Source organism: Diceros bicornis, chromosome 34 (genome assembly GCF_020826845.1).
Source record: "Diceros bicornis minor isolate mBicDic1 chromosome 34, mDicBic1.mat.cur, whole genome shotgun sequence".
NCBI classification, from domain to species: Eukaryota; Metazoa; Chordata; class Mammalia; order Perissodactyla; family Rhinocerotidae; genus Diceros; species Diceros bicornis.
The window spans coordinates 18,596,444-18,612,409 of NC_080773.1; the positions used below are offsets into that span (position 1 = coordinate 18,596,444).

Sequence of the window (15,966 nt, forward strand, 5' to 3'; positions counted from 1 at the left end):
TATTTTTAAGGGTTGGTTTGTAAATATAACCATAAACTACATTACCTACCAAGAAGTACATACCTAGCAATATTTTTTAAAGCTTCTACTCTTGGAATGTATCTTTTCCTTTGAACGATTTGTTTCATTAAGGACTGGGTAATTTCTAGAACCAACATTTTCAAGTTTTTTTGCGCATGAGCTATAGTAAGAAACGCGTCTTTCGTTGTAACCAGAACAAACATGTTGCGTGTTGTAGATTCATATATGTGACTTTTGTAGGCATTTCATGTAGTGACCCTTTCCTGTTGATGACAAGGCTCTGATAGTTTCTGTCCTGGTTCTTCTGAATGCTTATTACAAGCATTTCAATTTATTTCACAGCTCACTAGAGGGCTGCAGTTTTCAATTTGAAAAACTGTCACGATAGGCTACTTTATCTCCATCCAAAGTTTTTCCACACTCTGTTTTCAAAGAGACAGTCCAGAAGCTCTGGAAGGAACCGGTGATATGCCCTCTTGCTTTCTTTTCACTCCAAGGGATTAGTGCCACCTTTGATTTTCTCATTAACATCGTGCTGCGTGTACTCCTGTCTCTGGTTCAGCTTTTCAGCTTCCCAGCAAAACTGCAATTTTCTGTCCCTTTCCTGTTTCAAGTAACTGACTCAGAAAAGATGTTTTCCTCCTAGGACTTGGCTTGAACTCTCACCAAAAAGGTCAAACTGGGATTCATTTATTCAACGTGCGTGTATGGGTACTCACCATGCCCCAGGTACGGTTCTGAACAGGGTTGTAAACTAGGAAAGTATAAAATGTGTTCAACGAACAAGGTGTAAAACACTTCCCTCTTTGATGCTGTGTTGTGGTGGGAAAGACATACATTAAACAACAAATGACTTAGTGTGTCATGTGGGAAAAACCTAAGAACCTAAGTAACAAGTGAGGAAGTTGCCAGAGGCCAATTGAGTGGAGACAAGGTTTATTATATTGGGTGGTGAAGAGGCCTCGCTGGTGGGCTGCCGCTGAGCAGAAACCTGAAAGACGTGAGGAGCCATCCACATGTCTGTCTGGGAAGAGTTCCAGAAGCACCTAAATCCCGTCATAGGCTTGGCTTTTAGAGTTTACACCGTGACCTCGTCTTTTCCTTCTCCCAGGCTCTGTCTCCATTGTAAAAGATTAGCCTCCACTTTTTTTTTTTCCCTAGAGATCTGAATGACTGTCAGCTTTTAGAACAATGTATGTTGTCTTTTCAACTTTATTTCCCTTTTGTCCTCAAGAAGGAAACTTGCCAGTAGGAGCTGAAGTTCCACTCTGTGCTTTACGCTGTGTTTTAGTCAGCATTTGATTAGAGATTCACTCCCAAACCTGCAAATCATTCCAGCCATCCTAGTCACCTTGACGTTGAAGTAACTTTCCAGTAAAATGACTCCAGGCAGAGTTGTGTAGAGGCTCTGTATCATGTGTCAAAGGAGGATCCATGTGTCATGGATCAAAGGAAGAGGCAGCTTTTAATTGACCATTCCTACAGAGAGGAGAGTGAGTTTCTCCTTTGTAAAAATTTCTTCAGAAGTGCTTTGTTCTTTTAAAAAAAGACTTTTTTTTATAGAGTTAATTTTTCTAGAGTAGTTTTAGATTCACAGCAAAAATTGAGAAGGTACAGATGTATCTCATAAACCCTCTAGCCCCACACACCCACAGCCTCCCACTATATTAATATCCCCCGCCAGAGTGGTATAATTTGATTCAACTGATGAACCTACATTGACACATCGTTATCATCGAGAGTCTATAAGTTACATTCAGGTTCACTCTGGGTGTTGTACGTTCTATGGGTTTGAACAAATGTATGATGACACATATCCACCATTACAGCATCGTACAGAGTATTTTCGCTGCCCTAAAACTCTGCTGTACTCCGCCTGTTTATTCCTCCTTCTTCCCTAACCCCTGGCAACCACTCATCTTTTTACCATCTCCATAGCTTTACCTTTTCCAAAATGTTGTATAGTTGGGATCATACAGTATGTAGCCTTTTTAGATTGGCTTCTTTCACTTAGCAATATGCATTTACATTTCCTCCATGTCTTTTCATGGCTCGATAGCTCATTTCTTTTTAGCGCTGAGTAATATTCCATTGTGTGGATAGACACAGTTTATTTATCTATTCACCTACTGAAGGATATCTTGGTTGGTTCCACGTTTGGGCAATTATGACTAAAGCTGCTATAAACATCCATGCACAGGTTTTTGTGTGAACATAAGTTTTCAACTCATTTGAGTCAATTCCAAGGAGTGCAGTTGATGGATCACGTGGTAAGAGGATGTTGAGTTTAGTAAGAAACCACCAAACTGTCTTGCAAAACGGCTGTGTCATTTTGGATTCCTAGCAGCAGTGAATGCAAGTTCCTGTTGCTCTGCATCCTCACCAGCATTTAGTGTTCTCAGTGTTCTGGATTTTGGCCGTTCTAATAGATGTGTAGTGGTGTCTCATTGTTTTAATTTGTGTTTCTCTGATGACATATGATGTGGAGCATCTTTTCATATGCTTGTTTGCGGTCTGTATGTCTTCTTTGGTGAGGTGTCTGTTAAGGTCTTTGGCCTATTTTTTAATTGGGTTATTTGTTTTCTTGTTTAGTTTTTTTTTTTTTTTTTTAGGGTTCGGTCAGTTTTGTTTTTTTTTTTACTGACTTTTGTTTTCTGAAGAAGATTGGCCCTGAGCTAACATCTGTTGCCAATCTTCTTCCTTTTTTCCTTCTTTTCCCCAAAGCTCCAGTAGATAGTTGTATGTCATCGTTGTACATCCTTCTAGTTGCTCTGTGTCGGACACCGCCTCAGCATGGCTTGACAAGCAGTGCGTAGGTCTGCGCCCAGGATCCGTACTGGCGAGCCCCAGGCCGCCGATGCAGAGTGCGTGAACTTAACCGCTATGCCACTGGGCTGGCCCCTCTTGTTGAGTTTTAAGAGAAGTACTTTTTAATTTGAAAACCTTATTGAAAAAGTAATCTCTAAATGTTTAGATATCTTTGTATAAATATAGGAACTTTACAATACCCCTAAGGGTAAATCTTTTAGAAAACCCATTTCTAAATATAAATTATATTAGAAAGGGTCAAAAGTTTGTAATAGTTGCCAACTCATTTAATGTCTATCAATACAGAAAAATAAGATTAGGTGTACATATTGTGCAGAATTTCTGTTGTGCGGGAACACTTTGAATATATAAATATAAATATTTCAAGGTATTTGATATTAGGATATCTAACATGAACCCAAAGTAAAAAATATTGATTATGTTATTGCTTTTCCTTCAAGTTATGATTGATTTATATTTTATTATCTACATAATGTTTGTATCTGCATAATTTATTAACAACATAGTTTACTCTCCAAGATTCTAGACTGATTTTGAAATTTAATAGAAATGGCCTTAAATTGACAGTTTGTATCATATTGTCAATTTTTAAAATTAAGTCTTTGACTTCTAACCTGTACCTCAGATAGGAACTTGGTAGACTAATGGGTCTCATGCTTAGTGGATAGGAGCCAAGTGGACCACCTCTTCATTTCCATGGGCGTGCAAACCAGAGACCATGATACCCAGTGGAAAAGACAAACTGGATTCATTTAGGTCTCGTGCTCACTCCTAAATGGGAAATCTTGAAAACACTGAGCAAAGCCTTCAGTCGTCAACATCTCTAAATTTTCTGTCCTTACAGGAGGCAAGATCCAAAGTGAGATGGAGACTGTCTCAGAAGCAGAACCACATGAAGAGCTTTCCTGCTGGCAGATTGGGCAACAAATTGCAAGTGACTTAACCAGCTGTCAAGACTCCACGATAAAGAGTTTTCAGTTCCTCAAACAAGATGATTCACCCAGCCAGGTTGGGGCAGGGTTATCTATAACTCACACAGGCCAGAAACCTTACCAGTGTAATGAATGTAAAAAAGCCTTCAGTGATGTCTCCAACTTTGATCTTCATCAACAAATACACTCAGGAGAGAAGTCTCATACATGTAGTGAGTGTGGAAAAAGCTTCTGTTATAGCTCAGCACTTCGTATTCATCAGAGAGTACACTCGGGAGAGAAACGCTATAAGTGTGATGAGTGTGGTAAAGAATTCAGTCAGAGCTCACGTCTGCAAACTCATCAGAAAGTCCACACCGTAGAGAAACCATTCAGGTGTGAGCAGTGTGGGAAAGGCTTCAGTCGTAGATCAACACTTACTGTTCATTGCAAATTACACTCGGGAGAGAAACCTTACAATTGTGATGAATGTGGGAGGGCCTTCATTCACGCTTCGCATCTTCAGGAACATCAGAGAATCCACACTGGGGAGAAACCATTCAAATGTGATATATGTGGTAAGAACTTCCGTCGTAGATCAGCACTTAATAGTCATTGCATGGTCCACACGGGAGAGAAACCATACAAATGTGAAGACTGTGGGAAGTGCTTTACTTGTAGCTCAAATCTTCATATCCATCAGAGGGTCCACACAGGAGAAAAACCTTATAAATGTGAGGAATGTGGTAAGTGCTTTATTCAGCCTTCACAGTTTCAGGCCCATCGGAGAATCCACACTGGAGAGAAACCATATGTATGTAAAGTGTGTGGTAAGGGCTTCATTTACAGTTCAAGTTTTCAAGCCCATCAGGGAGTCCACACAGGAGAGAAACCATACAAATGTGATGAGTGTGGGAAGAGCTTCAGGATGAAAATCCATTATCAAGTTCATCTGGTGGTCCACACAGGAGAGAAACCCTATAAATGTGAGATATGTGGGAAGGGCTTCCGTCAGAGTTCATATCTTAAAATCCATCTGAAGGCCCACAGTGTAGAGAAACCTTATAAATGTGAGGAGTGTGGGCAGGGTTTCAATCAGAGTTTGCGACTTCAGATTCACCAGCTGATCCATACCGGAGAGAAACCATACAAGTGTGAAGAGTGTGGGAAGGGATTCAGTCGTAGAGCAGATCTTAAAATCCATTGTAGAATCCACACAGGAGAGAAGCCATATAATTGTGAGGAGTGTGGGAAAGTATTCAGTCAGGCCTCACATCTTCTGACCCATCAGAGAGTCCACAGTGGAGAGAAACCATTCAAGTGTGAAGAGTGTGGCAAGAGCTTCAGTCGGAGTTCACACCTTCAAGCCCATCAAAAAGTCCACACTGGAGAAAAGCCATACAGATGTGAGGAGTGTGGGAAGGGCTTCAAGTGGAGCTTGAATCTTGACATGCATCAGAGGGTCCACACAGGTGAGAAGCCATATGTGTGTGGAGAGTGTGGTAAGCACTTCAGTCAGGCCTCAAGCCTTCAGCTTCATCAGAGTGTCCACACTGGAGAGAAACCGTACAAATGTGAGGTGTGTGGGAAAGTCTTTAGTCGGTCTTCACAACTTCAGTATCATAGGCGAGTTCACACAGGGGAGAAACCTTACAAGTGTGAGATGTGTGGTAAGAGCTTCAGTTGGAGATCAAATCTTGTAAGTCATCACAAAATTCACGTTGGGGGTACATTTTATGAAACTGATGAGAGAGGTAAGAACATTAAAGAATTGTCAGAGGAAAGAAGTTCTACAAAATGACGTTTTTTTAAAAAGTCATGTGCAACTCGAATTCTTATAATCATGAAATCTCATAGGAGAGAAAATATTTGTTCCAGTTTAGTTGGTGTTTAAGCAATAAATGAACATATCTCAGTTTTCACCAGACCACACAGCAGAGAATCCTTGTAAGTGGTGCAGTTAAAGCTTCATTCAGAACTTTGACATTTGTCAGATGTCACTTAGGAGATGGTACTTAGAAAGGAAAAGAGTTTGTTCTGGGCTTTAACAAGTGTCTAGTGATGGGTGTGCCAGAATTGATGTCTACTAGAGTGTAAGCTCCATGAGGGCAGGGACTTTGCTGCTAAATCTACGTAACCTTAACTGACTAGCACTTGTTGGTGTGCTCCACACTTGTTTGTTAAATAAACCAAAAGGAGATGTACAAGTATAGGTGAATTATGTGCAGAGAAGGAAACTTGCAAAATAAAACTGATTCAGGGAAATGAACATCTGTTGAAATGCAGAAAACCAGTCAATATTACGATCTGCAATATTAATATGGTATCACCCTATTTTAGTTGGCTCCTGTCCTCCCCACAGTCTCTGTTCTCAAGTTGGGTTCTCATTATTTGGAGCCTTGCCTAGTTTTCCAAGGATTGTGTACAGTATAAATTTTACTATCTTGTGATTTTTCTGAAAATACAGACGGAAAAAATTTTTATTAACTTTACAACAGGTTACTTACTACATATTACACAATCGATTTTTTCTATCAATGTTAAGGCAGGGTTTACTGTAACCCTTTGAAAGTGTCACAAGTAGTTACCAATGCCAAAAATTTTCTTAGTGGACCTTGAATTTATTATTGATTTCTAATTCTCTGCATTTCTATCCTGACTTTGAAATGTTTGCCTTATAATTACTTTAGCATTTCTTTTATCAAAACTTCTCAGGTAGGGGCTATGCTGTATTCTTCTCCCACACCACCCATGAAACGAATACTCAAAAAACTTGTGGGAATTTGATAATTTTGTGAAATGTATTATTGAGGCAAGACTGACATTTATATGCTTTTCCCTATTGGTAGCAGTAAAGGATGATTTTGGGAAAGGAGTATATATCATTATATAGATTGTACATCTCTTTGATCTGGAAATCGTATAATTGGAAGTTATGATTATGAGATTAAAATACCAAAGAGATGAGCACCACATCGATGTGGTCACTGAATTTTGTAAAGTGGACATAAGTGTACGTCTGTGGGAATTTGAGTTTTGATATATTCCTATATTAACCTAAAGCCATTAAAATTATGGCAGATATCTGTGATGGCAGGAGAAGTACATAATATGGGCTTTGAGAGATCATAGATAGTAGCCTTCATAGCGTAATCAAACATAAATGTTTGTAAGCCTATGTGTACGTGCATAAGATGACATGTAAAGGAAGACTCTTCCATAGTGGTTTTCCTTGGCAAGGAGCATTTCATGGTATTTTTTCATTTTATAATTTCATAAGTTATGTTTTAGTTTTTCATTGGACATTGAATATTACTAAAGCAGTAAGTAATTACAGTAGAATTTGAAAAAGTACCAAATAATTATCCCTTGTAATTAAGACCTCATAATATGAATGTTCTGTATTGTCACGTGGCACACAAGATCAAAATGAAGGAATGGACTCTGGAAGCCAATTTGAAAAATGAAAAATTCCCTGGTCGTTTTGCATACACAGATAAGTTGATGAGTTTCAGCAATTGTATCTTCATAATTTACGCATGCTGTGCTTTAAGTATAAATCCACAACAGAGAGAGGCAAATCCTGGAGCTAGAAACAAAATGGGTATACATACATTGTGGAGGTATTAAAAAAAAAAGATTTCCCATTGAAAAGATGTGCGTGAGGACAGAACAGCATAATAGTGGACCCTCTGGATGTGGAACCAGTAGGATAAAGGAGCAGGTTTAGATGCCATTCCATATCAGACATGATGGTGATATTTTCAGTGTAGTTGGTTAAAGGACTTTACACAGCGTGTGATATCTAATTGGGGAGACAGGTTTCCACAATTGATTTTCTGGGCCATACTCTCACAGGATGCTAAGTACTTATTAAGGTCCATGCCGTCTCAATTTGTGTGGTGTATTGGTCCTTAAAACTACCTCCACGTTCTGTCATTTGCTTGGAGTAGTCACAAGACACTAGTCATATGACTATGACTTGTTACAGTGAAGAGATATGAAGTAAAATGAGCAAAGAGAAAATGGACCTAGGATGAGGTTTGGAGGAGATCAGATGTAAGCTTCCAAGATTCTTCTCCCTATGGAATCACACAATGTACTAAATTTGCACTCAACTGTGATAACACACCCGTAATGTCTCCCAGAGAGGCCCATTACAGCCTCAGTGCCCTCAGTTTTTTTTGGAGGCTCCTCAGCGTAGGTACTCTGCCTAGCAGGTACCAAAATTAGAGACTCTCAGAAAGAAAATAGGTATTCAGCATAAACCACATTGTACAAACAGCTTAGGCACTGTGAGCTCCTCTGATCAGGGAATGGTGGGAATCCTTCTGCAATCCAAGTACCCAGACACTGGTCAGGAGCCAGCCTCCCAAGCAGGCCTTTCTAAGGATGGCAGTCTCGGGTCTGTGTGAAACTCTTCTACACTTGACATCAGAAATCCAGTGCCTTTATTTTTGTTTTGTTTCATTTCGTTTCTTTTTATTTTGCTGTCACAAGATACCATAATAGGTCCTCTTTCCTCAAGGCAAGGTAGTTTGTAACAGAAAACTCAGTAGATGAAACCTAAATGATTCCTTGTCCTCACAACTGATAAGACTGCAGGTGTAGGGCCCAGCCCCGTGGTGTAGTCGTTAAGTTCACATGCTTTGACTCAGTGGTCCAGGGTTCGCTAGTTTGGATCTCGGGAGCGGACTTAACGCATCACTCATCAAGCCATGCTGTGGCAGCATTCCATATATAAAATAGAGGAAGATTGGCACAGATGTTAGCTCAGGGTCAATCTTCCTCACCAAAAAACCCCCCGAAAAACTGTAGGTGTGGCTTACATCTACCTGCCTAGGGGACCCGAGCTCCACATTGGTCTCAAGAGAGCCATAGCACATGTAAGCTATGTGATTTTTGTTTGTTTGCTGTTCTTTGTTCACAATCAAGAGAAAGGAGCTGTCTCGTTTGTAGTGTTGTATAGTTTATGTCCCAAAGTGCAGGGGCCTCTAACCTTAACTCTCCTCCATACTCAAGATTAGTTCCCTAGCCTTGTGTCTAGTTTCCCCAGCCTTTGTGGGGCTATTCAGTTTCAGCTCACACTTTTCACCATGAACTTGACTCCCCTGTTTAGTCTGGCCTCTGGGGATTTCCCTATTTTAGCCCTAAGCTCGACTAAGGTGATGGTTAATTTTATGTGTCAACTTGAGTTGGCCAAGGGGAGCCCAGATGAAACATTATTTCTAGGTGTGTCTGTGAGGGTGTTTCCAGATGAGGTTAACATTTGAATCAGTGAACTCAGTAAAGTATTTGCCTTCCCTAATGTGGGTGGGTATCATCCAGCCCATTGAGGACCTGAATAGAACAAAAGGAGGAAGGAGGAATTTGCCCCTTTTCCTGCCTGCCTGCTTCAGTAGGGGCATCTCATCTTCTCTGGCCCTTAGACTGGAATTTAAACCATCAGCTCCCCTGGTTTTTACTTGGGGCTTGGTCTGAGTTACACCACCAGCTTTCCTGGGTCTCCAGTTTGTAGAGAGTAGATTATGGGAATTCTCAGCCTCCATAATGGCATGAACCAGTTTCTCATTTTGTGTATGTGTGTGTGTATTCTACTGATTTTGTTTCTCAGGAGAACCTTGACTAATACAACTACATTTTAACACTTATAGGGGGATTATCACGTATTATCATTTCTCTGTTGGAAAAGATTCACAATGTTGTGCAGTAATCACCACTATTTAACCCTAGAACTCTTTCATCTGCTCAAAAAGAATCCCCCTACGCATTAGCAGTCACTCCATATTCCCAACTCCACACTCCCACCCCCAGCCCCTGGAAACCACTAATCTACTTTCTGTCTCTATGGATTTGCCTATTCTGCACATTTCATATAAATGGAATCATAACACACATAATCTCTTGTGTCTGGCTTCTTTCACTTGACGTAATGTCTTCAGGGTTCATCTGTGTTGTAGCATGAATCAGTACTTCATTCCTTCATATTGCTGAAAAATATGGCATTGTATGGATATACCACATTTTGTTTATCCATGCATCAGTTGATGGACATTGGGTTATTTCCACTTTTGACTATTGTGAGAAATGCTGCTATGAATTCTTTTGTACAGGTTTTTTGTGTGGACGTAGGTTTTCAGTTCTCTTGGGAATATTCTTAGCAGTGTAATTGCTGTGACATACGCCCAGTCTTTTTGGAGTGCAGTTTTGGTCATGTCAGTCTCTATGAGATGTTCATGCCCTGATGTTAGCAGTCTCCATCCTAGGAATGGAAACACTAAGACTTGGGCTCAATAACAAATGAACAAAGAGGGTCACTGCAGTGCACTTTGCAAGATGATGGGGGGAGATTGGCAGTGGGAGGAGAAGAGAGGAGTACTACTCTTAGGTCCAGGCAAGTGGGGCCTCTGCGCTGGGCCCTCTGCCTCAAGGGCCCCCACAATGTAGTTTCTTCCTCAAAGTTTTTGAAATCCCCCTCCGGTGCCTGTGACTGGTTGCAATCAGCAGTGCTGCCCAGGTGTGTGCCCCACCCATGCGTGCCTGGACCATGTGTGCCCCATTCCTGTTTCTCTATCTAGGGTTGTCTTTGACCTCTACCCAATGTGTTTGGTTGACCAAATGCCCCAAGAAACTCAAGGATGATGCCGGGTGATTTTCCCAAGGCCCTGTGGCCAGCACTAGCTCCAAGAGGGAAGCCTCTTGAGCAGATGTCTGAACAGATATCTCCTGATGGTGGGACAATATTTCTTTTGCAGGATCATGTTACTTTGGGCTGCCAGAATGGTGCTGACTCATTTATGGTGAGTAATTTACACTCACATAAGACACAAGATAAAGACTCAATTCACCGTACCTCCTTTGGGCCCGTGAATTTCGTAATACAATTTTTTGTGTGTGTGTGTGAGGAAGATCAGCCCTGAGCTAACATCCATGCCAATCCTCCTCTTTTTGCTGAGGAAGAGCGTCTCTGAGCTAACATCTATTGCCAATCCTCCTTTTTTTTCCCCAAAGCCCCAGTAGATAGTTGTATGTCATAGTTGCACACCCTTGTAGTTGCTGTATGTGGGACGCCACCTCAGCATGGCTGGAGAAGTGGTGTGTCGGTGCGTGCCTGGGATCCAAACCCAGGCCGCCAGTAGCGGAGCGCGCACACTTAACCGCTAAGCCAAGGGGCCGGCCCCTGTAATACAGTTTTAAATGAAAGTGTTTTTATTAACATTTCTGCATTGTAGGTTTGTAATGTGTAGCATCTTGAGCCTTCATCTTTTCTGTTGTAATTTGATTCAAAATATGTTTTAAATATTAATACTGTTAACAACCATTTTATCAAGTAATAATTATGTATGAGGCATTGGGCTGTGTGTTTAATATACAATTAATCTCCATCCCTCAAGTCATACTACTGTTCTCCCTTTCTCCCTATTTTGATATTTTTAAATGAAGGCTTCAAGAGATTAAGTAGGTTGCCTGAGGTCAGAAAGCTACTCAATGGCAGAGCTTGACTTAACCTCAGGTGGGCCCAACTGACTTCAGAGCCTGTGAGATCCATCACCAGGCTGCACCATCTCCTCCATCTGCAGGGATTAAAATAGCACCAAATATATTTCCCTGATCATGACTTTATATGGTTCTGACTTTCAGAATCATGTTAATGTTTCATGTACTTAACAAAGGAATAAATTAAAAAACACAAGAAAAAACTTGAAAACAGAAATAAACCAAATGTATTTCAAATGAATAGCATAATTACACTGAAAACAGGGGAACAAAAAGAAGTACTTAACAAACTCTGGATCATGGCATTTGGACTATATGTTTTCAGGTCAAAGACAAGAGGAACTCTAAATAAATATGAACTAATAGTGAGTAGATTTCCATTTTCCCAGAGGTATAAGTTAGAAATTCTGAATCTACTTTCTTTGTATTCTCAAATTGAGCAAATAAGTAAATTTATCATTGCCAGACAATAGTTACCAATATGTAAATGAGGAAGGAGTGAATAAACCCTGTGGAAGTGGATTTGAATTGGAGGTGTCCCTATAAACCCATGGTTTTTCCTTCTTTATTTTATTTTTAAACCAGCGAATAGCATGAATGTAGTCCCCCAATACCACAAATTATGCAGTCAAGTTTCTCACATTTGCAGAAATCACAGGGGTCAGCATATCAGGAGGGCAATAGATGAGACCCGCCCTGGGAGAACCACTCTCATTATCATGGTATCGGCCCTAACTCTTGGATTTAAAAAACATAGATAGGTAGGTACTTACAGAAGTAGATATAGAAGTGTCTGGACACACATGCACACAGATGCACACACATATGTGGTTATATAAGCATGTATATCCACATGTTTGTTTCCTAGCTCTGGCCTCTTAATGGGCCTAGAACCAATGACCCCCAGTAGCAGTAAGCACAGCTAGCACGCAGATCTTGATTTATAAATACCACTCTACAATCAAAGTTATCATGGCTGCTTAAAGAACTGACTGATTTCAGAGCTGGGGCAGGGCAAGTACCAAATGATCCTGGAAAAAGTTTGCTGTGCCAGAAAGTAAGGAAGAGTCGTGGGACGTGTAAAAATATCCAGCTTGAAGAGACTTGCACTGGGCAAATCTGAGCAATTTGACAATAAAAATAAATAATTATCATAATATAAGATGAATGAAAAAGAAAAGAGAAAGGGAGGGAGGGAGGGAAGGAGAGAAGGCAGGAGGGAAGGAGGGAGGGAGGACTCTCCCTTCTAGTAGAATGCCAAGCCATAAATGTAGGAGGAATGATGTAATTTTAATATCACCATTTACAACCAGCCTGGTAATAATTGATTCTGGCAAGAATAATCAATGAATTATAAAACTATTGGTTGAAAGTTAGTGAGGAACAGGATGGATGCTACATAGGCCAAAATGTCTCTTCACTAAGTATTATTCATTACAAAAGGAAATGTAGTAGGTATATCATGGAGAAATCTGGTGAACACTACTTTAACCAAGAGGTTCACATTATCAATAATAGAACAGACCAACATTTTGGGCCTACTCATATGATGTACTGAGAAGGACACAATGTCGCTTCAGTATTATTACTGCCAAAAATACACAACCAAATGTAATCATGAGGAAACATCAGATAAACCCAAACTGAGAGACAGTTTGCTGCTTCGCAATTATCTGACTGCAGGGAGCATAATTGACTGAAGGCCCCAGCTGCTGTGCTCTACAATCCACCACTGTGTTTGCATGGAGGCCAGTCTTCCCACGATTGCTCCTAGTCAACACAACAGGGATGCTAAGGCAGGCCTATTCTTGGAGGCCAGGACTCCTCTGTCCAATGACTTTTTTCAAGGACTCCCTGACAGCCCTGAAGAACTTTACTTAGAAGAAGCCTAGGGTGATTCACCAAATCTTTCTTCCAAATCACCTTCACTCAGAGTCAGACTTGCACCGTGACCTGATGGTTCTGCCAGCCCCCCAGAGCTCCCTGCCATTTTCTCTCACAGATATTTCCCCTAATAAAATATTTGTTCGTTAAAGTCTTTCTTAGCATCTTGGCATCCAATTCTTGGAGGACCAGACAAACCCAACGCCCTAGAAACACCCCTCTTGGCTCATCCTGGTAACCTTTCTTTCCCTACGGTAGCCACTTATAATGGCATAGATTCATTTAGTCTATTTTGTACTTTATGTAAATGGAGTCACACAATATGTACTATTTTGTGTCTGGCTTTATTCACTCAACATTATGTCCATGACATTCATCCATGTTGTTGGGAGTGGATCACTTTGATTCACTTCCATTGGTAGATATTGTTGCAGTGTGTAAACATACATAATCTATTTATTCATTCTATTGTTGATGAGTATTGGGTAATTTTCAATTGTTGGCTATCACAATTAGCCAAGATTAGAACTTGGTAAGAACAACCAACAATTAGTTCATTGTTCACAATGAACAATCTTAAACATTAATGTATGTATGATACATTCATTTGAGGAATATTTGTATGGGTGGAACCAAAGAGTTATAGAGTATACGTTCAACTTTAGTAGATACTTCTGAACAGCATTCCAAAGTGGTTATACCAATTTATACTCCCACTGGTGATATACAAGTGTTGGCATCTTTACCAACATTTGTTTTTTCGGTCTTTTAAATTTTAGCCTTTCTGATCGGAATGTACTGGTGTCTCATAACAATCTAATTTGAATTTCCTTTATGACTAATGGAGTTTAGTACCTTTTCATGATTATTGGCTACTTTGACATCCCCTTTTCTGAATTGTTTACTTAAGTCTTTTGTCCATGTTTGTGTTGGGGTGCCTGTCTTTTTTTTTTAATTGATTTGAAGACATATTTTGCATGAGTCTTTTGTTCCATACATATTTTAAAAATCTCTCTCACTTTTTGCCATTTCATTCTATTAGTGGTGTGTTTTAACAGTGTTTATTAACTTTCAAATAGTCAAATTTTTTCAATTTTTTCTCTCACAGTTTGTATTTTTTTGGTCGTGTTTAAGAAATTCTTCCTACTTCAAGGTAAAAAACCTGTTCTCTTATGTTTCTTTCCTAAAGCATCATTGTTTCAAATTTAAGTCTACAGTCCTTCTGGAATTTGTATTTTTGTATCTTATGAGATAGCAATCAATATTTTTTCCCATATGGTTATCCAACTGACCAAGAAACATATATTAACAGGACCTCTTTACCCTCTTTGCTGCAGTGTTTTCTTTTTACACATCAAGTTATAATGTCTGTTTCAATATGGATTTTGATGTGTATTGTGTTCACTTGTCTATCCTTGAGCAAACACCAATTATCTTGTATTGTAGATTTACAATAAGATTTAATATCTACTAATGTAAGTCTTCCTTTTCATTGTTCTTTCAGATTATCCCAACTCTTCCCAGCTCTTTGCTTTTCCACATAATATTTATAAGTGTCTCATCAATTTCTGGGAAAAAATTGCTGATATATTTATTGGGGTTGGATTGATACTATAGATCATTTGGGGGAGTACTGACATCTTTATAATATTGAACCTTCAAGCCATAAATATCACTATTTATTTTTAAGAATTTCTCTAGGAGAAAAATAAAAGTGGATCTCCATGTAATAAGATGTACATAAGTAGACTCCAAAATATTTAAAGGACCTACATATGAATGACAAGTCTAGAAAGTTAGTTTTTTAAAAGTATAAATATATATTTTTGCATTAGGAGTTTCAAAAGCACAGAAATTAAGAAAAAATTTAGTAGTTTTATTATCTTATAATTAAAGATTTCTATTCAATGAAGGACACAATAGACAAAATTTAAAAACGTGCCCAATTCGGAGAAGGTCAAATACCGTATGATTTCCTTCATTAAGTAGTAGATAATAACAACAATAAACAAACACATAGGGACAGAGAGTGGATTGGTGGTTACCAGAGGGGAAGGGAGGAGGGAGGAGGGTGAAAGGGATAATTCGGCACATGTGTGTGGTGATGGGTTGTAATTAGTATTTTGGTGGTGAACATGATGTAGTCCATGCAGAAATAGAAGTACAATGATGTACACCTGAAATTTTTACAATGTTATAAACCAATGTTACTGCAATAAACAAAAAATTAAAAAAAAAACACAAAAATGTAATGCACAAAGTACATTAGTTAGAATGTGTTCAGCTGAAAGTGATAGAGAACATCATAGTGGCCGTAAATTATGACATTTGTTATTTTTGTTACAAGAATTTCAGAAATAGACAAATGCAAAGGTTTTTTTTTCTATCAACCTTTTGATAATAAAGACTCAGGCTCTGTATAACTTTTGCTTCAATATGCTTAGTGTGTGGGATTTTATTTTTACAAGTGTCTGCCACTGCACAGCATCCACAGGGGAAAGAAAGAGGAAGAGTCAGCTATAGCATCCTATTAGATGCAGGTTTTATTTAGTGCAAGAAAGAGACTATACAATCAGATTGTCATTGATTTATGTCCATGGCTTGTAACCCACAAGTGAGGTGGAGAACACTCTGGCAAAAATTAGCTTAGATCTGTCACAATTCGCTTAGGTCACTCAAAATTGGGGTTCTAATAGCTAGGTATAATGGAGGAAGTGTACTGAGTAAGCAGTTACTGTATGTTATGCGAAGTATAGTTTTAATTTTGGCTAAAAATGTGTTTGAGAAATGCAAAAGAAAATGAATAAATATAGCGCTATTAAAT

The 15,966-nt window shown here is 39.3% G+C and overlaps 1 protein-coding gene across 3 annotated transcripts in view; it reads left to right on the plus strand.

Moving 5' to 3' along the window:
- The window catches only part of LOC131396961 (zinc finger protein 234), a 70,980-nt gene that overhangs the window by 37,155 nt on the left and 17,859 nt on the right, over nt 1-15,966 (plus strand). The window contains exons 1-2 of one of the 3 annotated variants that reach the window (XM_058529498.1): nt 677-750; nt 3,695-7,222. In XM_058529498.1, the coding sequence (XP_058385481.1) occupies nt 729-750; nt 3,695-5,562 (1,890 nt within the window). In that variant the 5' untranslated portion in view covers nt 677-728 and the 3' untranslated portion in view covers nt 5,563-7,222. Of the gene's footprint in view, nt 1-676; nt 751-3,694; nt 7,223-15,966 lie in introns of those variants that run through there. The other 2 variants (XM_058529500.1, XM_058529501.1) reach the window with 2 other exon arrangements.